At 50.9% G+C, this 26722-nt stretch overlaps 1 protein-coding gene across 1 annotated transcript in view; it reads right to left on the reverse strand.

Annotated features, from left to right (window-relative positions):
• LOC147110843 (voltage-dependent calcium channel subunit alpha-2/delta-2-like) overlaps window positions 1-26722 on the reverse strand; it is a 2842873-nt gene that overhangs the window by 10367 nt on the left and 2805784 nt on the right. The window contains exon 37 of the mRNA XM_085999971.1: window positions 19881-19963. Coding sequence (XP_085856097.1) covers window positions 19881-19963 — 83 coding nt within the window. The remainder of the gene's footprint in view (window positions 1-19880; window positions 19964-26722) is intronic.

Consider the following 26722-nt stretch of genomic DNA (forward strand, 5'->3'; position numbering starts at 1 on the left):
AGCGTCACCATTGGAAAGCGAATATGTTTGACGTGTAAAGGACACATTCCACTGGATAGATGGTGGTGGCTCAGGAAGCTGAGCAAGGACATGAGGAACCCCGAAGTCGAGTGGGAACGGTTGGGGAACAACACCCACTGGACGATTACAGGGACTCATGAAGGATTGAGCGTGTGTTGGGACAAGTGGTGGGAACCGGATCAAGGGATTTATATCTGTATGTGGGGGTCAGAGGAGGTCTGCCCCGCAGGCATATCCATTGTTTTCCACCGGCAGTGGCACAACACCGGGAAGGGGATAAGGTGGGATGCCAGCCGGAAGGTGTGTGCGGTCCCATACTCCCCGATCCCAGTCAATGCCACTGAGCTGGTAACCTGCCCCCGTAAGCCCCCGCCCATGGTGCAGGCGGCAAGGTTACCCAGGGAAGGTTGCCCCACCACCACCAAGGGACCAGGGAATGGGTTGGTACTAGTCCCCACCGATCAGATGCTGTACCAGGGGGTACACTATGCGGTAGCCTCCGTGATTTTAAATCTCACCGAGGTACATTTACCGGAGTGGTGCCCCAAGGAAACAGAGCAGCTGTACCAGGCCCTATTAAAGGACATGTTCAAGAAGTTTTACAAGTTCGATTTTGCCTACGTGGACAAAACCAAACTCTACACCACACACCAAGAGATTTGGGGTAATGCAGGGAGGCAAAGAAGGGGAGTATGGAATGATGTTTTTACTGCATTTAATACTGGGTCCTCTGTCATCAACAGTTTAGATGACATAGAGCTGCAGACCCAGATAAACGGTTTAAAAACACAGTTAAGGAAGATATAACTGGATGAGAACAAGGTAGTGGGCTCGGAGTTGCATGAGGACCAGGCCATGACGGTCCATTTGAAGGAAATCATAGCGGAGTTGGAAAAGCATGCAAAGACGGTAAATGCTCTAAGGGAGGACAGAAATGCTTCTGACTAGGCTGCGCAGAATGAGGTGTGCGTGCTATACGGGGCGTGGTTACTGGGCGAGGGCCGCAGTAATCTGGAGGATTTAAAACAGGGTTGGGTCCCCTCCTGGATTAGCAACAAGCACCTCGCAGCCCTCCACCCTTTTGAGAATACAATAAGCCCATGCCAACTCCGGCTAACCTCCGAAGCCTATCCAGTCCCCGTGGATTGTGGGCGGTCCAACCACACAATCATGGGAGTAGTAGTTAGGATGCCGGTCATGGGTAGGACAGCCCGACCCGCACCGGTATACAGGGTTGAGAACATTGGAGTCATTCAAGGGGGGGTGCACACATTAGTTTCACAGCGGTCCCGCCTTACGTCATTAAGTGGGAGCATGCTATGACAGGTACTGGCCTCTCAGGGTGCCGGAGCCGGGGAGCACACATAATCCTGTGTCCCCAGCACTTGAATGCCTTTTCAAAACCGCAATGTGGGTTCAGAGCTGCTGGTGCAAAACCGATAAATTGTACCATGGAGGCAATGGCACAAGGCCATGTTCCCCCACAGGTAGCATATATAGGAGGTGGGACATATTGTGTCACCACCGGCGCGTCCCACTACCAGCATGGACAGCATAGCTGGTGTCCGGTCAGTGAAAGCAGCTTCTGTTTTAAACCCGAGGCAGAAGTTCAAGTGGCCCAGGAGTGAATTGTCCCCATTCTTGAACCCTCCACTGTTCACCTCACTGTGAAGGAGAATTTTACGGATTTGCAAAAGTACGTAGCCCACTTTGGCTATGAAATTCCCCCTCACCCTGAACACCTTACCAAAATACTCAAAGCCGTTATAGTTTCGCTGAAACATTTTTACACTCTCGAGCAGAAAACAGTAGAGATAGGGACTAAGATATTGGATATTGTGATTCCACCCTGGTGGGACATTTTCAATAATATAGAGGTCCCTTCGTGGATCAGACTGGCTTCCCACATTCTTGTGGTTTGCCAGTTAGGGATAGTGTTGTAACTAGTTTTGCATTCAATGTAAAGGAAAAGGTCAGTGGTCAGAATTCCGAAACCAGAGGATCTGGAAGGAACATTATGTAAAGGTGGAGGGAGATACGCCCGTTTAAGTCCTTTTCCTTGTATTTTGATTAAAGATTGTTTTTTTGTGCTTGTTATTTTTAATAAAAGGTTTTTCTGTTGTTTTTTTGCAACGTGGTTAATAAAGATGTATGTGTACCAAGTGGTGCAGGGGTGTTGGACCCCTCCATGCTTAGATGTGTGTAAAGTCTGTAATTTTACTCTCTATATGCTGATGTATACTACATTTTCGCGGAATGGGAAGTGCATGTGTCGTGGGTATATTTAGATAGGTAATTACAGTGGAAGGTTGACTATGGAGGGTCAGAAACTTTTTGTAAAAGTATGATACTTCAAGCAAGTTTTAGTATCACAGGTGGGAGTGTAAGATTTGCAAAATTTCTACATTTTCCCAAAGGTTATTATTAAGAAAAGGGGCCCTGCATGGACATTTTAATGAAAAAGGGTACCCAAAATGGCGTCCGCGCCTTGTGGCAGAAAGCCTGTGAGATTTTTAAAACTTGGACTCTGCGGCACAGGCAGCTTGTGGAGAAATCGAAACCAAAGCTGCAGTTTCTGTGAAGAGAGACTTTGCCTTTGTAAAACCAAACAGGTTTTATGTATTAGATCAAATTGGAGACAAATCTAAACCCAGTTAGGCCTATAGTTAAGGCCATCAAGCAGTTTGCATATATAATCGGCAACAGATTAAGGAAGCCATCGAGGCTGGACAAGCCCATCAAGGTACATTCATGACAAAACAAGTCAATTATCGGGCCGGTAGATGCGATTACCGGCCATCTAAAAACAGTTAGAGTAGATTGCCACCGTTATTTAAAATAGCCCACCAAAATTAAGACAAAGAACTAACCTGATTTGGCGCGCAGATAAGGGCCATCCAAAGAAGTATAATTGTAGGCCCACCAGCAACCCTCTCTGCTCTGCTCTCAGCCTTGCTCCAGCTCTGGCCCCTCGCCCTTGTGGCTGCTGCTCTTTCCCCGTCCCACGCTTACCCCCTGGTCTTTGCCTGTGCCTTTTCCCCACTCCATCCGGACTCGCCCAGGCACTGCATCAGGCAGACATGGACAATTCAGGCCAGGCGAGGCGGGACACGACGAGGCGAGGGGGAGACAAAGTGAGGAAGACGACTGAAGACAGGCTTCAAATCATTGGGCCTTCAGCCTTAGCTGACCTGCGACTATCTTCATGCAAACTCAAACTGTCGGCCGAGGAAGAGAAACCGCCATCCCTGCAAGGTAAAGTACCCAAGCAGAGACTTTAACTTTGGGGTACTTGTACCTGGACAATGCTCTTGCAGCACCCGGAGACCACGTGGCGATGGCAGGCTCCAGAGAGCACCAAGAGCGGAGCCCGAACCCCACCGCTGTTTCAAGTTCAGCGGACCCCTTTTGATTGGTGAGCATGAAGTTCTGACCCCTCATAGCTTAATCTAGTTAGGTATAGGGGGTGGGATAAGGATAAGGGGATTGTTAAAATAGTTGTTTTCCCTCGATGTGCCGTGTGTTCCCCATTCCCTGTATAAGTATAGTTATTCTTTTGTATTTTGCCTGTAGAAGTGTATACTAGTAACTTTTTCATAAGATTGTATTAATTTCCTCTTCAATAAAAATCTTGGTTTTGCTTACATCCAACCACCTGTCTACTCGAGTCTTCTCTGTACCGCCGCCTTGTACCTAAGTCCGGTGTCTAGAACCCGGGGCGTGGGAGCGATTCGAACCGCTCACAAACAGTCAGAGGCATAACTGACTGGGCGTACGCGCCACCCCACACCACCCCCTACAAGGCACATAACTAATAAAAGAAAAATCAGGATAGGGACAGGGCCACTAAGGGATACACAAGATAAGCTCACAGGTAATGCCGGTGAAATGGTAGAAATATGGACTAGTTACTTTGCCTCGGTATTCACCAGGGAAAAACAGGGTGGGCATGACATTAGAAGGAGAGCAAAAAAGGTATAAAGACATTTAAAATAGAAAGGGGAAGATAATTGATAAACAAATCAAACTCAGAGAGGATAAAACTCCTGGTCCGGATGGATTGCATCCATTCATATTAAAAGAAGTTAGGGAAGAGATAGTGGAGGAACTGTGGCATATATATAAAAATTCATTAGAAAAGGGAATAGTGCAGATTCCTACATATAAAAAGGGAGATAGAGCAAGTCCAGGGAAGATATAGACCAATTAGCTTGTCAGTGGTAAGAAAGATGATGGAACCCTTACTCAAAGATGTAATAGAAAAACCCATCTAGAAAGTGAAAATATAACAAAGAGTAGTAAGCACAGATTCCAAAAGGGAAGGTCCTGCTTGACCAACCTTAATAAATTCTTTAAGGAAGTAACAGAAAGGGTAGACAAGGGTAATTTAGTAGACATAATATATTTGGATTTCCAAAAAGCCTTTGATAAGGTACCGCATAGTAAACTCATGACTAAGTTCAGAACAAGTGGAGTCAGGGGACAAGTCGGTGTTAAAGGTAGTTACTCAGATTGGAAAATGGTGGGAAGTGGTGTTCCACAAGGATTGGTGCTGGGACCACTGTATTTCACCATTTAGATAAACGATTTGGATTTGGGGATCAGAAGTACAATTTCAAAATTTGCGTATGACTCCAAATTGGGGGTGTAGTTAATATAGAGGACGACTGCGACAAAATACAGGAAGACATTAATAAACTTGCAGAATGGGCGCGTAATTGGCAAATGAACTTCAATATAGATAAGTGCGAGGTAGAACATTTTGGTAGAACGAATAAGGAGGCCACATACTCCTTGGAAAGTAAGTGTCTAAATGGGGTAGAGGAACAGAGGGATCTGGGGATACAGATACACAGATCACTAAAAGTAGCGATGCAGGTTAATAAGGCCATTGATAAAGCAAACAAAGCACTGGGGTTCATTTCTAGAGGGATAGAATTGAAAAGCAGAGAAGTTACATTAAACTTGTATCGAACCTTGGTTAGACCACACTCCGAGTACTGTGAACAGTTCTGGTCTCCATATTATAAAAAAGGCTATAGAGGCACTGGAGAAGGTGCAAAAAGGATTTACTAGAATGATAGCAGAACTGATAGGTATAACCTATCGGGAAAGACTGAACAGGCTGAGGCTCTTTTCCTTGAAGACTGAGAGGTGACCTGATAGAGGTCTTTAAGATTATGAAAGGATTTGATAATGTAGACATAGAGAAGATGTTTCCACTTGCGGGCGAGACCAGAAAGAACTAGGGGCCATAAAGATAGTCACTAATAAATCCAATAGGGAATTTAGGAGAAACTTCTTTATCCAGAGAGTGGGTAAAATAAAATAAGGGAGTTAAATACACGGCTGGAGGGATGGTGTAGGAGGGAAGTTTGAGATTCCTATGGTACAGGCACCAGTTCTGGGGCAGGAGTGGCCTTTACACATTAAACAGGCTTGACATGGATAAGGCTGAGACCAATCTCCACTCTGGGAGAGATACTAAAGCAGTGAGATGAGGAAGCAGAAAGGAGAGGAAAAGGGAAAAAGGAGTGTAGGAAAGATAAGAGAGAAAAACAGATCAGAAGGAGGAGGGTATAAAATGAGTACAGTCACTAAACAGACAGCATGGGGGAATGAACTGTATGTACATATAATCAGTGATCTAGAGGCACAAATTGTTGTGGGGGGGCTAAGATATAACATCATTAACAGAGATGTGGCTTTGGCTAGGGCAGGAGTGGAAACTGAACGTTCCTTGTTACAAACTATTCAGGAGAGATCGAGCAGGATAAAAGGGAGGAGGGGCGACAGTGTGAATCAAAGACGGGGCAGTATAGAAGATGGTTTGAAAGATGAACCACGGATTTCTGTCCATGGATGTTGCCTGACCTGCTGAGTTTTTCCAGCATTTTCTGTTGTTATTTTGAAAGATGAACCTACTTGGTTGGAGTTAAGGAATAAGAAGGGAACTGTTACTCTATTTTAGAGTTTGTTATGCAGAGTTTATTACAGATCACCAAACAGTGGAAAGGAAATAGAGGTGAGAATATGTTGACAAATTACAGAAAAATGGCAGGAACAACAGGGCCATAATAAAATGGGTGAATTTAATTATCCAAACCAAGATGGAAAGGGGGGATAAGAGTAATTTAAGTGGCAAAGAAGGCAAGGGATTTCAACTGTGTGACCAGACTGCTTTCTAAATCAGTACCTTGTTAGTCCAACAAGAAAAGAGACAATGCTGGATCTAGTTCAAAAAATTAAATAGGATAAGTGATGTAAGGGTAGGGGAACATCTAGGAAACAACAATTTGTATTTATATAGTGCCTTTAACGTAGTAAAATGTCCCAAGGCGCTTCACAGGAACATTAAAAGACAAAAAATTTGACACTGAGCCACATAAGGAGAAATTAGGGCAGGTGACCAAACGCTTGGTCAAAGAGGTAGGTTTTAAGGAGCGTCTTAAAGGAGGAAAGAGAAGTAGAGAGGCGGAGAGGTTTTGGCAGGGAATTCCAGAGCTTAGGGCCCAGGCAACAGAAGGCACGGCCACCGATGGTTGAGCGATTATAATCAGGGATGCTCAAGAGGGCAGAATTAGAGGAGCGCAGATATCTCGGGGGGGTTGTGGGGCTGAAGGAGATTACAGAGATAGGAAGTGGCGAGGCCATGAGGGATTTGAAAGCAAGGATGAGAATTTTGAAATTGAGGCGTTGCTTAACTGGGAGCCAATGTAGGTCAGCGAGCACAGGGGTGATTGGTGAATGGGACTTGGTGCGAGTTAGGACACGAGCAGCTGAGTTTTGGATGACCTCAAGTTTATGTAGGGTAGAATGTGGGAGGCCAGCCAGGAGTGCGTTGGAATAGTCAAGTCTAGAGGTAACAAAGGCATGGATGAGGGTTGCAGCTGCGGATGAGCTGAGGCAAGGGCGGAGACGGGTGATGTTACGGAGGTGGAAATAGGCAGTCTTAGTTATGCTGTGGATATGTGGTCGGAAGCTCATTTCAGAGAGTAGAACATAATTAGGTTCAATAGAAAAACTGAAAAGGAGAGGTAATGGGAAACATTCACACAGGAGATGAGTGGGGTACAGTCCAGACAGATTTCCCAGGAGATGAGTGGGGTACAGACTAGACATATTCCCCAGATGAGTGGGGTACAGACCAGACAGATTCCCCAGGAGATGAATGGGGTACAGACTAGACAGATTCCCCAGGAGATGAGTGGGGTACAGACTAGACAGATTCCCCAGGAGACAAGTTGGGTACAGACTAGACAGATTCCCCAGGAGATGAGTGGGGTACAGACCAGACAGATTCCCCAGGAGATGAGTGGGGTACAGACTAGACAGATTCCCCAGGAGATGAGTGGGGTACAGACTAGACAGAGTCCCCAGGAGATGAGTGGGGTACAGACTAGACAGATTCCCCAGGAGATGAGTGGGGTACAGACTAGACAGATTCCCCAGGAGATGAGTGGGGTACAGACTAGACAGATTCCCCAGGAGATGAGTGGGGTACAGACTAGACAGATTCCCCAGGAGATGAGTGGGGTACAGACTAGACAGATTCCCCAGGAGATGAGTGGGGTACAGACTAGACAGATTCCCCAGGAGATGAGTAGGGTACAGACTAGACAGATTCCCCAGGAGATGAGTGGGGTACAGACTAGACAGATTCCCCAGGAGATGAGTGGGGTACAGACTAGACAGATTCCCCAGGAGATGAATGGGGTACAGACTAGACAGATTCCCCAGGAGATGAGTAGGGTACAGACCAGACAGATTCCCCAGGAGATGAGTGGGGTACAGACTAGACAGATTCCCCAGGAGATGAGTGGGGTACAGACTAGACAGAGTCCCCAGGAGATGAGTGGGGTACAGACTAGACAGATTCCCCAGGAGATGAGTGGGGTACAGACTAGACAGATTCCCCAGGAGATGAGTAGGGTACAGACTAGATAGATTCCCCAGGAGATGAGTGGGGTACAGACTAGACAGTTTCCCAGAAGTATAGGGGGCGCAGCAAAATCTGGAGTTCTTTGGATCAGTAGTGAAATTTAAATTAAAATGAGACTTTAAAAAGAGGCACCTGGCAATCTTAGAGCTAATAATACAAATGAAAGCCAAACCGAATACAAAAATTACAGCGAGGAAGCAAAAAGATGAAAAGGTTTATGAAGGTAGCAGGAAGGGAAATGGTAAATGATTTTTAAGTAGAATAAAAAGTAAAACAGATGAATTAAGGGCAGGCCCAATTACAGATGGGAAAGGATATCTTACATAGGTTGAAGGAATGGCAGAGATAATAAATGAGGACTTTGCTTCAGTTTCCACACAAGTGTGGTAGTGGGAATGAAAGTGTACGAGAGGAGGGGGCAGAGCAGTTCGATCGGATAACTATAGATAAGGGAGCATTATGGAAATAGTTGGTGGGACTCCAAATGCAACAGCCTGATGGCAGGTATCCTGGAATGTCAATGGAAATGAGAAATCGGGCAGGGTGTATAATGGGGGGTGGGGGGGGTGGGGTAGTGACAAAATCACATTGGAGGCTTGAGACAATGGATCTCAGAACTGGTCCCCAGAGCAGACTGATGACTGGAAGTAAGTGGAATTAAAGTTGTGCAATTTGAAATATGAAAACATAGATATTGGGCCAATTAAAAAAAAACTTAACTGACTGGGTCAAAAACCAAAATGGTGGGTGGGCCTGAGCAAGTCATGTTACAGTGCCACCAGTGGTGGGAGGTAAGTCTAATGATAAATTATTGTGGGTGTTACAGCGTTACCAATAAAAAGTTATGGTAAATAGGCGTTAATTGTAGACATATTCCCCAGACAAAAATCATAACACAGGAAATAAGAAAGGGTGACATAAGGAGTGTGTACAGTTGCAAGAAATGTAATATATTAATTTTAGACATACAGGAAACTTTGTGCTGTCCGGCACCGACGGGACCGAGCTGTTGCCGTTCCCTCAAAACTGCCGGACACACCAGCGTTAATGTTGAAGCATACGAAGCTTTTCATCTCCGTATCTGACAACAAACACTGTTGCTTAGCAACAGCTTCTAAACAGTCGGCCTGTACCTTGGAAGCGTCTCTCTGAAGCTGTTGCTAAGCTACAGAGACTTTGCAGAGCCTGACTGTTGGAACAAAAAGCCAGGAGAAGAAAAAAAAACTAACAAAATGGCTCCTGATTTTTGCTGGTGGCTCGAGCTTGCCGGACATTTAGCCTCCAGATAACACAAAGTTTCCTGTAGATAGATACTAATGGACTGTATATAAACTTCCTATTGTGCGCTATTAGGTAGAAGGTCTCCCGTGGCATTGCTCATATTGGGTTAGAGGATGCGCGGTTTTAAAACAACTGAGATGTTATCAATAAAGTGTTTTTTTAATTCATTCGTGGGATGTGGGCGTCACTGGCAAGGCCAGCATTTATTGTCCATCCCTAATTGCCCTCGAGAAGGTGGTGATGAGCTGCCTTCTTGAACCGCTGCAGTCCGTGTGGTGAAGGTACTCCCACAGTGCTGTTAGGGAGGGAGTTCCAGGATTTTGACCCAGCGATTATGAAGGATCGGCAATATACATCCAAGTCAGGATGGTGTGAGACTTGGAAGGGAACTTGGAGGTGGTGGTGTTCCCATGTGCCTGCAGTCCCTGTCCTTCTAGGTGGAAGAGGTTGCAGGTTTGGGAGGTACTGCCAATGAAGCCTTGGCGAGTTGCTGCAGTGCATCTTGCAGATGGTACACACTGCAGGCATGGTACGCCGGTGGTGAAGGGAGTGAATGTTTAAGGTGGTAGATGGGGTGCCAATCAAGCGGGCTGATATGTCCTGGATGGTGTCGAGCCTCTTGAGTGTTGTTGGAGCTGCACTCATCCAGGCAAGTGGAGAGTATTCCATCACACTCCTTACTTGTGCCTTATTTCTGGTGGAAAGGCTTTGGGGAGTCAGGAGGTGAGACACTCGCCGCAGAACACCCAGCCTCTGACCTGCTCTTGTTGCCACAGTATTTATGTGGCTGGTCCAGTTAAGTTTCTGGTCAATGGTGACCCCCAAGATGTTGATGTGGAAAGTGCAGCAGAGCGACTGCTACAGGAAGTAAGTGTAACACAGAAAGTGCATGTCATATTCGACTTTTAATATATCTCTAGCAGATCTCCCATGGTGTTGCTCATGGTGAGTCGGAGGATACATTGTTGATAACAGCCCTATTGTTATGAAACAAAAGTGTGACAGGAAGTAATTATGACCTTTATTTCCCAGCACAGGCTAAATGCAAAACTTACACATAACAGCAATGTGTAACATATCAAACATACACATGCCTTTTATACTATGCTGGGCATAGCTTTGAGTGTCTTCAATCCTAATAACAGTTACAGGTAGTAGAAGACGATGGGCCCGTCCAGCCCACCTTTCCACAGTATTCCCATGGTGCATTTCTAATAACCCGTAGTCCCATTTGTTGACAAGAACTTGTCTAGTTCCTTCTTGAAACATAAGAAGTTTTCTTGTTCCACCACCTGTGCCAATAATCCGTTCCACATAATTACCACCCATTTAGTAAAAAACATTCCTCCTGTGGTAGAGCCACTAAGGGACTCGGATCAACTGGATATAATTCCCTTTAACAATGTGTTAGCTACAGCCTGAATCTGTGGCCTAGAAATTCAGTTGGCTGCGCCAGGCGCTAACGCCAAAAAAGGGCTATATTTCCGTCGATAAAGCCTTAGCGCCGGAATGCAGACCGATCTGCGCCGACGCCCAAATTCATTTGAGATTTAGCGCCGGCGCAAAGTGTTAGCGCCCGCTCGGGTGCGCGCGCAGCTTATGACGTCATATCCTCGCGCAACGCTGTTTTAGCGCCCCAACCCAGAAATTGAGTGGCGCCCGCCCAATGTGGGCGTGGCGCTATTAGGAATTGTAAAATGGAACGTTGCAGAGGCCCTGTGGGCCTCGGGGAGCACAAATTAAAGGGCACCTCCACTGACCTATAAAGCCCAGCCATTTTGCTGCAATGACTTCACTGCTTTGGATTTCTACACAGAGACCAAGGGACAGAGATTCCAGATTTGGGACAAGATAGGAGAGGTCTTTCTGGCTTCTGGCCAGTGCTTTGACATTTGACTCTTGCTGATTTCACTGTTGCGACCTTGATTATGGGGGCTGCATGGGGGGCCAACATTGAGTTGCAGCATTATGTGCGGAGGGCTCGCAGACGCTGTGAGAGACGGGCAGCCATGCGTAGACACAGAAGGGCCATCAGGCGTCGCCAACGTAGGCCTTACGCACCCAGGCAATACCGGCAGCAGGTGTCCTATGTCACCATGTCTGCGGCACTTTGTGTAAAGAGGCTGCGCTTCAGAAGGGAGGTGGTTGGAGAGATCTGCCAGCTGCTTCACGCAGATTTGCAGCCACAGCTCATGTCCAGGACGTCTCTCTCGGTGGAAGTGAAGGTCACGGTGGCTCTCAGCTTTTATGCAAGCGGCTCGTTCCAAGCCGCTGCTGGGGACATCGCGAACATCTCCCAGTTCGCCGTACATCGCTGCATCCGGCAGGTCACCGATGCACTGTTCGCGAGGAGACACCAGTTCATCTCCTTCCCCATGACCCAACAGAGGCAGCAGCAACGTGCAGTGGGATTTGGCAGGATCGCGGGCTTCCCCATGGTGCAGGGCGCCATTGACTGCACGCATGTGGCTATGCGGGCACCTATAGACAATCCCGAGGTTTACCGCAACCGCAAGGGCTACCATTCCCTCAATGTGCAGCTGGTGTGTGACCACAGGCAGCGCACCCTAGCTGTAAATGCCCGCTTCCCAGGAAGCAGCCACGATGCTTTTATCCTGCGCCAGACTACTGTGGCTGACATGTTCCAGGCACAGCCTCCACCAAGGGGATGGCTTATCGGGGACAAGGGCTACCCTTTGTGCACATGGCTCATGACCCCGCTCCGCGCGCCCAGGACCCCAGCGGAGGACTCATACAACGAAAGCCATCAAGCAACAAGGAACGTCATAGAGCAAACCATAGGCGTCCTCAAGCAACGCTTCCGCTGCCTGGATCGCTCCGGCGGCTCTCTACAGTATTCGCCGGATAGAGTGTCCCAGTTCGTCGTCGTGTGCTGCATGCTGCACAACCTGGCTATCCGCCGGACGCAGGCACTGCCACCTGACATTGCACCACCACCTGAGGAGGACGAGCAGGAGGACCATCAGGAGGAGGAGGGGGAGGAGGAGGAGGAGCAGGCCAGGAGGGGGCCAGAAGGCCCAAGGGCCGTACGCCGGGGGCTTATTGTTCGACACTTCTAGGCCCGCTGTGAGGGAATGGCCTGTGGGAATGAGCGCACCTGAAGGCAGCCGCTCCGGAAGCCGTCAGCCGGTTAACGCAGCAAACACTTGAAACATGACACCTGGACAAGCTGAATAAATAAAAACCTTTATTTAACAAACTGAGGCCCCTTCCCACATGAAACTCAAAAACACAGAACACACCCAAAAAACAGTCACAAACATATGTCACTCCCCCAACCTGGGGAGGACTAACAAAAGTTGGCCATCCACATGGCCTTCAACATTGGCCGTAACAAAAAAAGGGCCCCCCTCGCCAACAGAAAGACCCCCATAAAAACACAAAATGCCTTCAATTTTGGCCATCCGCAAAAATCAGCCCCCAAAACACAATCCCCCCCATATATACAATGCCGCAGAGACCACACTCTAGCGGCTGTGCCGAGAGGGCGAGTCCTTAGAGAGCCTTCCCCAGCCCCTGCCCGGCCTACTGCTCCGCCTCAACGTGGGCCCTGTGGCGGCCTCAAGGCTGGGGGAAGGCTCATGAGGGCCCCCATGCGTCGCGACAGATGGCCTTGGGGGTCGGCCAACACGACGCACGTCCCGGGAGGGGCCGGCTGCTGACTGGTTCGGCTGTGGCTGGCCAGCATCAGTGGCAGCAGCAGCTCCTCGCACCCTGGCTGGGGGAGTGGCAGTGTCGGATGCTCCAAGGGGGGCAAGCTGGCTGCTGCCAGGCGCGCGAGGCTCAGCAGACACAGTGGCAGTCGTCTGGCCTGGCAGTTCAGCTGGCGCAGCGATGTGCTGGAGGCCAGGCTGCTGTGTTGCAGCAGGGCGGCGGGTGCGGGTGCGACGCCTCTGCGTCAAAGCGAGTGTGGCAGAAGTCAGTGACCGCACTGCCCGGGTATGTGCCTCCAGCTGCTGTGACAGTGTTTCGAGGGAACCACCTCTCTGGCGACTCTCCTCCTGCAGTGCCGCGAGTAGTTCGACCCCCCTGGCGTGCGCTGCGGCCAGTTGCTCCACCCCCCTGGCCTGTGATTGGCCGAATGCTGCCACACTCTGAGCCAGGGACTCGATGGCGTGCGGCATCTGCTGCACAACCCCCATGAACTCATGGTGGCGCCGGTCAGACGCCACCGAGATCTCTTGCAGGAGGCGCACCTCCTGGCCGAGGCCACTCTCCGGACTGGAGAGAGGACTCTGCAGCTGGGGAGAAGCCGGCCGAGCTGGCCGACCCCTGCCGCCTGCCTGGACCCCACTGCAAGCAGGATCTGCCCTCCCCTGCAACACCTCCCCCTGGCTCTCCTGCATGCCAGACGTCCCCCCTTCATTGCCATCCCCTGGCACGGCTGAGGGCTCGCCCGATGGCCCGGCTTCCTCCTCGTCCTGGACGTCCTCCTCCTCCAAGGGCCTGGCACCCGGCGCCTCAGGGACCACCTCCTCCTCAGCAGCTGAAAGCAGGAAGGCACAAGAGTAGCTTTAAAGTGAGGACAGGGCGTCAGTGAGGGACGCCTGAGCGGTGGCATTATGCGCATTTGTCCGTCAGTGGGAAAGGATTTAGATCAGAAGCACTAGGGCAACGAGAGAGCTGCAAGCGGTCATCTCCTTACTAGTGGCTTCCAGCACAGGGTTGGCATCCCCGATGGCTACAGGGCCAGTCACCCGGGGACGCAGGAGTCCAGCGACGCTCTCCTCCAGAGCACTTAGAGCCTGGTAGTGGGGCCGTCCACCACCGGTCTCCAGCCGGCTGCGCGCATTTCTTGCCAGCTTGGCCTGCAAGAGAAAGGACGGACTCTAAGTACAGTGTGGTGCCCTGTTGCTGTGTGTACTGCCTCCCATGGTGGAATAGCCTGGCCAGTGTGGTCAGTGCAGAAAGTGCTGCTGATGATCATGCCAGTGGCATTGCTGCGTGAGGAGGGCTGCCCATTATGCCTTTGAGGTCCCTTTGTCCATAGTGTGAGGCTCACATGCAAGGATGAGGAGGACAGTGGAAAGGGTACTCACCTTCACCAGCCGACAGAGGTCATTGAACTTTTTGCGGCACTGGTCCGCAGTCCTGGGCACATCTGAGTTTGAGGAGACCCTGCGTGCGATGCTCCTCCAGGCTTTCCTGAACTCTCTCCTGGGAGCCTTTCTGCCATTGTCCGGGCACAAGATGGGTCTTCTCTCCTGGACAGCATCAATCAGCACCCTCAGTGCATGGTCTGAGAAGCGCTGGGCTCTTTCACGGGCCATCTCCATCTGTTCTGGCGCTATTTTGTCCCACCAGCACTGTTGAGGCCTAGCAGCAGGGCTCCAGTGTGCAGGGCGTGGCAGCAGTCAAAGTTGACCCTTCCCCCTTTAAGAGCAGGCCGGCGTCAGGGTGTCTGCTGTCAAGCAACACATGAACGCACCTGCGCCGCGCCCGGCATCGGCGTTATCAGGCCGCAGCGCCGGTTTAGCGCCGGAACCGAGCATTGCAACGCCGGTTTCAGCGCTCGCCAAAACTCTTGGCCAAAACCACTGAATTTCGGCGCGGTTGCCTGCAGTTTCCGGCGGGCGCTAAATTTACCGAACACCCGACTTTAGCGCCCCAAAACTGTGCAAACTGAATTTCTAGGCCTGTATCTTTGTATATACTGGTTGTATACTGGCATGTGCAGAGCGCGGTCCCTTTAAGAGCGCGGGCAAACGCGATGACGTCACGCCATTCATCACGTGATCCCCAACGGCGGGAAAAACGTGATGACATCATGACGCCGGCCACGGGACCGCCCAAGCAGTCCTCGTGGAGCCTCCGAACTGACTAGACCTGCATTCGTAGTTCTCGTGCTTTTGTTTGTTAAACTCAGTTAGTTTTACATTAAACATCTTTTGATTGATTGCCTGAGTCGACCTCAGTCTTTTGATAGGAATTAGACATTCCTACATTGGTGACCCCAACTTTTGCGAACGGTTTTCGCAGAAGGAATGAAGCATGGAAACAAACACCGTTGCATTGAAGCTACCGCAATTCTGGGAGCAACAAGTGACCTCGTGGTTCATCCAGGTTGAAGCCCAGTTTGCACTACGGAACATCGTTGCGGATCAGACCCGTTACTTTTACGTGGTCTCTGCACTTGACAGCACCACCACCTCGCGGATCGTCAGCCTGCTTGAGAACCCCCCGGACGACCGCAAGTATGAAACACTCAAGGCGTAGTTGTTACAGGTCTTCGGGCTCACGAAGTCCGAGCACGCCCGCCGACTGCTTGCTCTGCCCGGCCTCGGGGACTCCAAGCCGTCTGAGCTTATGAGCCAAATGCTCACGCTCCTTGGCTCTGAACCGGAATGCTTCCTCTTTAGGGAGCTATTCCTCAGTCAGTTACCGGAGCAAGTACAAGCTGCCCTGGCCCGGTCCGAAGTCAAAGACTGCGCAGCGCTTGCTGCCGAAGCGGACAAGATTTTTGCGGTGACGCAGCAGGACTGCGCTGCCATGAGGCGCCCATCCCCCACAGACGCCGCCCCAGCTCCTCAACCTTCGGGGCTGTGCTTCTACCACGTGCGGTTTGGCGTGAAAGCCAGATGTTGCCACCCTTCCTGCAGCTTCTCTCCCAAAAAAAACTGCAACCCCGGCAAAAGAAGAACAGGTCTGATGGGTGCCCCGCGGCTGCGATGGCAATCGGAAATGCTGGCAAGCTGCTGTTCACCACCGATTGCATCTCTGGTCGGCGATTCCTATGCGACACCGGCGCACAGTGCAGCATTCTACCCACGTCCGCTATCGATGTACAAGCTGGGAGGCACGGCCTCTCCCTTGAAGCGGCTAATGGCGGAACCATTCGGACTTTCGGCAAACGACGGGTCCAGGTGTGCTTCGACGGCCAGCGATTTGTTTGGGAATTTTTTACGGCCAAGGTTTCACATGCCATTCTCAGTGCGGATTTCCTGTGCGCCAATGGCCTCCTGGTCAATGTGCAGAACCGGCGGCTGATCAACGCAGCCACGTTTCACTCTATTCCTTGCCACCGTTGTAACACCATGTCGCGCTCCGTTTCCTGCGCTTTCCCAGTTCCGGATGAGTTCGCTCGCCTGCTAAGTGAATTTCCAGACCTGACCAGACCTATGTTCTCCTCTACGGCCACGGCCGGCCCCCCGGTCCACACGTGGGCCCGGCGCCTCGAACCCGGCAAGCTGGCGGGCGCGAAGGCAGAGTTCGCTACGATGGAATGCCTGGGGATTATTCGCCGATCGAATAGTCCCTGGTCTTCGCCTCTCCACATAGTACCGAAACCTGGTGGCGGATGGCGGCCATGCGGCGACTATCGGCGACTTAAGGACGCTACCACGCCTGATCGATACCCGATCCCTCACATTCAGGATTTCTCTGCCCATTTGGCAGGGAACACTGTGTTTTCCAAGGCGGATCTTGTCCGAGGCTACCACCAGGTCCTGGTACACCCGCAGGACGTGCAGAAGACCGCAGTCATCACCCCATTCAGCCTTTTTGAATTTTTGAGGATGCCTTTTGGGTTGAAGAACGCCACCCAGGCCTTCCAGCGCCTCATGGACTCCGTGCTGCAGGACCTCAAGTTCCTTTTCGCCTACTTAGATGACATCCTCGTGGCCAGTCGAAATAAGGAGGAACACATCGCGCACTTACGCACCCTCTTTCCACGCCTCAGCCAACACGGCCTGATTCTCAACCCGGCCAAGTGTCAGTTTGGTCTGCCCCACATTGATTTCCTGGGACATCACATTACATCGGAGGGAGCGGTGCCTTTGCAAGCAAAGGTAAAGGCGGTGACATCCTTTCCGCGCCCGAAGAACATCAAGGCCCTGCAGGAGTTCCTCGGAATGGTAAATTTTTACCACCGTTTCGTGCCTAAGGCAGCTCTGCTCATGCAGCCCCTGTATGAGGCCCTCAAGGGCAAGTCTGGCAAGAATCCGGTAAGCTGGATGGTCGACATGGACCGGGCGTTCGATGACACAAAACGCGCCCTAGCCAACGCGACCATGCTGGCGCACCCGCTGCCAGGTGCCACCATCACTCTCACCACCAACGCGTCAGACTACGCCATCGGCGCAGTGCAGGAACAGTGGGTAAATGGAACGTGACAACCGCTGGCGTTCTTCAGCCGTCAACTACGGCGAAACGAACGAGCGTACAGTACCTTCGACCGGGAGTTGCTGGCTCTTTTTCTGGCCATCCGCCATTTCCGGTTTTTGTTGGAAGGACGTCCTTTCACTGCTTTTGTGGACCATAAGCCACTAACTTTTGCTATGGCCAAGACCGCCGAACCGTGGTGGCCCGACAACAACGTCAGCTGACGTTTATCTCGGAATTCACTACAGATATTCAGCACGTGGCCCGTAAAGACAACCTGGTGGCAGATTGCCTCTCCTGCGCGACCGTTCATGCGGTCCAGCTTGGCATCGACTATGCCCTCATGGCTGCAGATCAAGCCTCGGATCCGGAGGTGCAGGCTTACCGAACCAGCCCCTCTAGCCTCCAAATGGCTGACGTCAAATTCCATACCACAGGCACCACGCTACTTTGTGACGTCTCCGTAGGAGATCCTCGCCCTATCGTGCCGGTTGCCTGGCGCCGCAAAGTGTTTGACACCATACACGGGTTGTCACACCCTGGAATAAAGGCCTCGCAAAGGTTGATGTCGTCCAAGTTCGTTTGGCGGGGCATGCATATGGATGTCCGCGACTGGGCCAACACCTGCATGGTCTGCCAAAAGGCCAAGGTGCAGCGCCACGTCAAAGCTCCATTGGCCAACTTTGCAGTTCCGGAACGACGGTTCGACCACATGCATGTGGACCTGATGGGGCCACTTCCACCTTCCCATGGGTTTACACATATCCTAATGATGGTAGACCGCACCACTAGATGGCCAGAGGCAGTTCCCTTGTCATCCACCACTTTGGCAGACGTAGCCAGGGCGTTCATCTCCTCTTGGGTCGCCCGTTTCGGGGTACCCGCGGACATCTCTTCTGACCGTTGACCGCAGTTTACCTCAGAGCTCTGGAACGCAGTGGCTCAAGGGCTCGGCATCAAGCTACATCGCACCACAGCCTACCATCCACAGGCAAACGGCCTGTGCGAACGATTTCACAGGCCGCTAAAAGCCACACTGAGGGCCAGCCTCCAAGGCGCTGGATGGGCAGACAAGCTACCGTGGGTCCTGTTGGGTCTTCGCATGGCACCCAAGGAAGATCTTCGCTCATCCTCTGCAGAGCTAGTCTATGGTCAGCCGCTGCGAGTGCCAGGGGACTTTCTTCCAACGCCAACAGAACCATGGTCCGCATCCGACCAACTCCTCAGCCACCAGGAGGCAGCCAGGTGTTTTGCACCAGTACCAACATCGCATCATGACTTTCAGAGCTCCCACGTCCCAGCAGAGCTGAAGAACGCCGAATATGTGTTCACCTGCCACGACGCTCATCGGGATCCGCTCAAGGCCCCTTACACTGGTCCTTTCCACATGCTGGAGCCGGGAGACAAAACTTTCTCGGTGGATATCGGAGGTAAACCGGACCACATTTCGGTTGACCGGTTGAAGCCGGCACACTTGGACCTTGACCGCCCTGTTGAGACCGCACAGCCGCCAAAACGCGGTCGACCACCCACAGTCGCCATGCCAGATCAAGCGCAACCACCCGCCAGGCCGCCCGCTGTCCAGCAGCTTCCACTTCAGGTGTACAGAAGTCGCTCTGACAGGCTTGTCAGGGCTCCTCACCATTTGACTTTTTCTGTTAAAGACAATTCTGGGGGGGGGCGCATGTGGCAGAGCCACTAAGGGACTCGGATCAACTGTGTATAATTCCCTTTAATAATATGTTAGCTACAGGCTAAATCTGTATCTTTGTATATACTGTTTGCATGTGCAGAGCGCGGTCCCTTTAAGAGCGCGGGCAAACGAGATGATGTCACGCCGTTCAGCAAGTGATCCCCCAACGGCAGGAAAAACGTGATGACGTCATGACGCCGGCCACGGGACCGCCCAAGCAGTCCTCGTGGAGCCTCCGAACTGACTAGACCTGCATTCGTAGTTCTCGTGCTTTTGTTTGTTAAACTCAGTTAGTTTTACATTAAACATCTTTTGATTGATCGCCTGAGTCGACCTCAGTCTTTTGATAGGAATTAGACATTCCTACACTCCTACATTTCCTATTTTCTTTTGTTGTCCTGAATTAGTAAATATGACCCAGTGTGCTTAAATTCTATATAGCTTCTTTGGGTCCAATGTGACCAAACCTCTAAAATTATGAAACACTTCCATCATATCTCCTCTCAGACTTCTCTTTTCAAGAGAGAAAAGACCCAGGGTCATCAATCATCCCTCATAGCTCATTCCCTTACGTTCTGGGATCAACCTCCCTATCATTCTCAGGCACGCACGCCTGGTCATCTACCCAGAATTTCATCACTTATTAAAATCCCTCCCTCTCTTCCTACACACGCACATACTCGGATATCTCCCCTACAACCATATCACTACATAACCGTCACCTAAAGTCCCTCAGTAGGCATCAGTATTAGGGAAAAATGGATATTGATAAAATCCTCTCAGACTATTATCTCATAGATAGAGATTCTTGCCAATACTTACTGCTATATTGTAATCAAAACAGTCTTCAGGCCCTTTGCGATACCGAGGCTTCAGCACCTCTTCACATTGATCGGGTCCATCAGCTGGGGGCGAAAGTGTTAAGGAAGCAGCGTATTCATGGCACAGCACACAATACACAGCTCAAGTCCCGTCTACTCTTTCAGGTGGGGTGATTGACCAAATTGACTGTGAAACATTAAAACATTAAATAAAACTTAACAAATTGAATTAGAATTTTGTTGGCCGGGGTGATGATGCATTCCAATCCCCGCGGCGCACATCGGTCGCGGAAGGTCTCAAGTGTGCTGGCTGACACCGCGTACTTCAAGTCCCGTCTATGTTGAGGTAGTTTCTCTGCTGCCAGTGGAAGACAATATCACAGGCGTTCTAGTAGCGTCGGCACTAGGACAGAAATCTTACTGTAAGTGTGCACTTCAAAAACTTATTCTAAAGTACACCCCACCGTTTCTAACTCAGACAAACCTTCTAAACAATTCCAGCCCACGGTAGCCAAACTGTACCCAGTCCCACACAATCCAAACCGCAACCAGTCCCACACAATCCAAACAGTACCCAGTCCCACACAATCCAAACCGTACCCAGTCCGACACAATGCAAACTGTACCCAGTCCCACACAATCCAAACCGTACCCAGTCCCACACAATCCAAACCGCACCCAGTCCCACACAGTCCAAACCGTACCCTGTCCCACACAGTCCAAACCGTACCCAGTCCCACACAGTCCAAACCATTGCAGTGCTACACAGTCCAAAGCGAAACCAGTCCTGCACAATCTAAACCGTTCCCAGTTCCGCACAATCCAAACCGTAGCCAGTCCCTCACAATCCAAACCGTACCCAGTACCACACAATCCAAACCGTACCCAGTCCCACACAATGCAAACCGTACTCAGTCCCACACAATCCAACCGTACCCAGTCCCACACAATCCAAACCGTACCCAGTCCCACACAGACCAAACCGTACCCAGTCCCATATAATCCAAACCATACCCTGTGAGGGTGACGGTTAGTTCCCTCAGTAACCCCTAGATGGCACCTTCACTTGTTTTGTTCCCTTTGCTAATTGTTACTAGTTTCCCCTGTGTTTATTTCTTAACTGCCTTTTATCAGGTTTATTGGGTTCACCTGTTTTTGCTTGTATTTAAGTTCTGTGGTTTCTTCCCTCTGTGCTCAGCCTTGACAACCTGTTTGCCTACTGGTAGCTTGTCTTGAGCTCCTATGTTTGTAACTGTTTACCTGTGTGCTTCTAGTAAAGTACTTTTATTTAAGACTGCATACCTGCTTCTCGCCTCATCTGTCTGCACTTAGGTCCAGAGCCAGCCTCGCCCTGACAGCAAGGCTGACATTGGAGGAGGCCCTCCTCATAGCCTTTATGTTCCCAGTCAGGTGCGCGCCCAGGTCCTTCAATGGGGGCACTCTTCTCGATTGACTGGTCATCCTGGGATCCGTCGGACTCTCGAGTTCCTTAAGAGGAGGTTCTGGTGGCCCTCTATTGAAGCCGACACCTGGGCCTTTGTCTCCGCTTGTCCCGACTGTGCCCAGAACAAGACATCCCAACAACCTCCGCTTGGTCTCCTGCATCCCTTGCCCATCCCCAGCCGTCCCTGGTCTCATATTGCCCTGGATTTCATCACCGGGCTACCTCCATCTGAGGGATTCACTACCATCCTAGTTGTGGACGATCGCTTTTCCAAGGCTGCTCACTTCATTCCGCTTGTCAAGCTTCCCTTTGCCAGAGAGACTGCCCAGCTGGTTGTCCAGCATGTCTTCCGCCTCCATGGCTTGCCCCTGGATGTCGTCTCTGACCGTGGTCCCCAGTTCTCATCCAGGTTCTGGAAGGCTTTTTGTTCCCTCCTGGGTGCTTCCATCAGTCTCTCCTCTGGGTTCCACCCACAGTCTAACGGCCAGACTGAGAGAACCAACCAAGATCTGGAGAGGGTGCTAAGAAGCTTTGTGTCCTCCAATCCTTCCACCTGGAGCAAGTATCTGGTCTGGGCGGAGTACGCGCACAATACTCTTCAGAGCTCCTCCACTGACCTCTCACCTTTCGAATGTCAATATGGCTTCCAACCGCCACTCTTCCCTGAACAGGAGAGGGAGGTCGGAGTCCCGGCTGCCCAGGGGTTCGTCCAACGCTGCCACCATACCTGGAGGAGGATCCGATCCGCCTTGCAGCTCGCTTCTTCTCAGCAGAAAGTGCAGGCTGACTGACACCGCCGCCCAGTTCCTCGGTTCTGGACCGGACAGAAGGTCTGGCTGTCTACCCGGAATCTTCCGCTCTATGTGGAGTCCCGCAAGTTGGCTCCCCGGTTCATCGGACCTTTTAGGATTTTGGAAAAAGTAAACCCTGTGACCTATCGGCTCCTCCTTCCTCGGTCGATGAAGATACATTCCACGTTCCATGTCTCTCACCTCAAGCCGGTACTTACCAGTCCCTTGGTTCCTGCTTCCAGACCTCCGCCCGTGCCCCGCATGATTGACGGTCAGCAAGCCTACACTGTCGCCTCCTCGATAGTCACCGGGTTAGGAGGAGCATCCAATACCTGGTCGACTGGGAGGGTTATGGTCCTCAAGAGCGTTCCTGAATTCCGGCCCGGGACATTTTGGATCCTGAACTCATCAGGGATTTTCGCCGTCGCCACCCTGATTGTCCAGGAGGAACGTCAGGAGCCGTTCCTAGGGGAGGGGGTCCTGTGAGGGTGCAGGTTAGTTCCCTCAGTAACCCCTAGATGGCACCTTCACTTGTTTTGCTCCCTTTGCTAATTGTTACTAGTATACCCTGTGTTTATTACTTAACTGCCTTTTATCAGGTTTATTGGTTTCACCTGTTTTTGCTTGTATTTAAGTTCTGTGGCTTCTTCCCTCCGTGCTCAGTCTTGACAAGCCGTTTGCCGAGTGGTAGCTTGTCTTGAGCTCCTATGTTTGTAACTGTTTACCTGTGTGATTCTAGTGAAGTACTTTTATTTAAGACTGCATACCTGATTCTCGCCTCGTCTGTCTGCACTTGGGTCCGGAACCAGCCTCACCCTGACAATCCAAACCATACCCAGTCCCACACAATCCAAGCCATACTCAGCCCCACACAATCCAAACCATACTCAGGCCCACACAATCCAAACCGTACCCAGTCCCACACAATCCAAACCGAACCCAGTCACACACAATCCAAACCGTACCCAGTCCCACACAATCCAAACTGTACCCAGTCCCACACAATCCAAACCGAACCCAGTCACACACAATCCAAACCGTACCCAGTCCCACACAATCCAAACTGTACCCAGTCCCACAAAATCCAAAGCGTACTCAGTCCCACACAGTCCAAACCGTACCCAGTCCCATAAAGTCCAAACAGTACTCAGTCCCACACTTTCCAAACTGTATTCAGTCCTACACAATGCAAACCATACTCAGGCCCACACAATCCAAACCGTACCCAGTCCCACACAATCCAAACCGAACCCAGTCACACACAATCCAAACCGTACCCAGTCCCACACAATCCAAACTGTACCCAGTCCCACAAAATCCAAAACATACCAGTCCTACACAATCCAAAGCCTAACCAGTCAGACACAATCCGAACCATACTCAGTCCCACACAATCCAAAGCGTACTCAGTCCCACACAGTCCAAACCATACCCAGTCCCATAAAGTCCAAACAGTACTCAGTCCCACACAATCCAAACCGTATTCAGTCCCACACAATCCAAACCGTACTCAGTCCCACACAATCCAAACCGTACCCAGTCCCACACAATCTAAACCGTACTCAGCCCCACACAATCCAAACCGTACCCAGTCCCACACAATCTAAACCGTACTCAGTCCCACACAATCCAAACCGTACTCAGTCCCACACATTCCAAACCGTACTCAGTCCCACACAATCCAAACCGTACTCAGTCCCACACAATCCAAACCGTACCCAGTCCCACACATTCCAAACCGTACTCAGTCCCACACAATCCAAACTGTACCCAGTCCCACAGAATCCGAACCGTACCCAGTCCCACAAAATCCAAACCGTACTGAGTCCCACACAATCCAATCCGTACCCAGTCCCACACAATCCAAACCGTACTCAGTCCCACACAATCCAAACCGTACTCAGTCCCACACAATCCAAACCGTACTCAGTCCCACACAATCCAAACCGTACTCAGTCCCACACAATCCAAACCGTACCCAGTCCCACACAATCCAAAACGTACTCAGCTCCACACAATCCAAACCGTACTCAGTCCCACACAATCCAAACCGTACTCAGTCCCGCACAATCCAAACCGTACTCAGTCCCGCACAATCCAAACCGTACTCAGACCCACACAATCCAAACCGTACTCAGTCCCACATAATCCAAACCGTACTCAGTCCCACACATTCCAAACGGTACTCAGTCTCACACAATCCAAACCGTACCCAGTCCCACACAATCCAAACCGTACTCAGTCCCACACGATCCAAACCGTACTCAGTCCCACACAATCTAAACCGTACCCAGTCCCACACGATCCAAACCGTACTCAGTCCCACACAATCCAAACCGTACCCAGTCCCACACAATCCAAACCGTACCCAGTCCCACACATTCTAAACCGTACTCAGTCCCGCACAATCCAAACTGTACTCAGTCCCACACAATCCAAACCGTACCCAATCCCACACAATCCAAACCGTACCCAGTCTCACACAATCCAAACCGTACTCAGTCCCACACAATCTAAACCGTACCCAGTCCCACACATTCCAAACCGTACCCAGTCCCACACAATCCAAACCGTACCCAGTCCCACACATTCCAAACCGTACCCAGTCCCACACATTCCAAACCGTACTCAGTCCCACACAATCCAAACCGTACCCAGTCCCACACAATCCAAACCGTACCCAGTCCCACACAATCCAAACCGTACCCAGTCCCACACAATCCAAACCATACTCAGTCCCACACAATCCAAACCGTACTCAGTCCCACACAATCCAAACCGTACCCAGTCCCACACAATCCAAACCGTACCCAGTCCCACACATTCCAAACTGTACGCAGTCCCATACATTCCAAACCGTACCCAGTCCCACACAATCCAAACCGTACTCAGACCCACACAATCCAAACCGTACTCAGTCCCACACAATCCAAACCGCACTCAGTCCCACACAATCCAAACCGTACTCAGTCCCACACAATCCAAACTGTACCCAGTCCCACACAATCGAAACCGTACTCAGTCCCTCACAATCCAAACCGTACCCAGTCCCACACAATCCAAACCGTACTCAGTCCCACACAATCCAAACCGTACCCAGTCCCACACAATCCAAACCGTACTCAGTCCCACACATTCCAAACCGTACTCAGTCCCACCCAATCCAAACCGTACTCAGTCCCACACAATCCAAACCGTACTCAGTCCCAGAAAATCCAAACCGTACTCAGTCACACACAATCCAAACCATACTCAGTCCCACACAATCCAAACAGTACCCAGTCCCACACAATCCAAACCGTACCCAGTCCGACACAATGCAAACTGTACCCAGTCCCACACAATCCAAACCGTACCCAGTCCCACACAATCCAAACCGCACCCAGTCCCACACAGTCCAAACCGTACCCTGTCCCACACAGTCCAAACCGTACCCAGTCCCACACAGTCCAAACCATTGCAGTGCTACACAGTCCAAAGCGAAACCAGTCCTGCACAATCTAAACCGTTCCCAGTTCCGCACAATCCAAACCGTAGCCAGTCCCTCACAATCCAAACCGTACCCAGTACCACACAATCCAAACCGTACCCAGTCCCACACAATGCAAACCGTACTCAGTCCCACACAATCCAACCGTACCCAGTCCCACACAATCCAAACCGTACCCAGTCCCACACAGACCAAACCGTACCCAGTCCCATATAATCCAAACCATACCCTGTGAGGGTGACGGTTAGTTCCCTCAGTAACCCCTAGATGGCACCTTCACTTGTTTTGTTCCCTTTGCTAATTGTTACTAGTTTCCCCTGTGTTTATTTCTTAACTGCCTTTTATCAGGTTTATTGGGTTCACCTGTTTTTGCTTGTATTTAAGTTCTGTGGTTTCTTCCCTCTGTTCTCAGCCTTGACAACCTGTTTGCCTACTGGTAGCTTGTCTTGAGCTCCTATGTTTGTAACTGTTTACCTGTGTGATTCTAGTAAAGTACTTTTATTTAAGACTGCATACCTGCTTCTCGCCTCATCTGTCTGCACTTAGGTCCAGAACCAGCCTCGCCCTGACAGCAAGGCTGACATTGGAGGAGGCCCTCCTCATAGCCTTTATGTTCCCAGTCAGGTGCGCGCCCAGGTCCTTCAATGGGGGCACTCTTCTCGATTGACTGGTCATCCTGGGATCCGTCGGACTCTCGAGTTCCTTAAGAGGAGGTTCTGGTGGCCCTCTATTGAAGCCGACACCTGGGCCTTTGTCTCCGCTTGTCCCGACTGTGCCCAGAACAAGACATCCCAACAACCTCCGCTTGGTCTCCTGCATCCCTTGCCCATCCCCAGCCGTCCCTGGTCTCATATTGCCCTGGATTTCATCACCGGGCTACCTCCATCTGAGGGATTCACTACCATCCTAGTTGTGGACGATCGCTTTTCCAAGGCTGCTCACTTCATTCCGCTTGTCAAGCTTCCCTTTGCCAGAGAGACTGCCCAGCTGGTTGTCCAGCATGTCTTCCGCCTCCATGGCTTGCCCCTGGATGTCGTCTCTGACCGTGGTCCCCAGTTCTCATCCAGGTTCTGGAAGGCTTTTTGTTCCCTCCTGGGTGCTTCCATCAGTCTCTCCTC

This window comes from Somniosus microcephalus, chromosome 11 (assembly GCF_052327205.1).
Source record: "Somniosus microcephalus isolate GS21.2 chromosome 11, FLI_Smic_1.0, whole genome shotgun sequence".
NCBI lineage: Eukaryota > Metazoa > Chordata > Chondrichthyes > Squaliformes > Somniosidae > Somniosus > Somniosus microcephalus.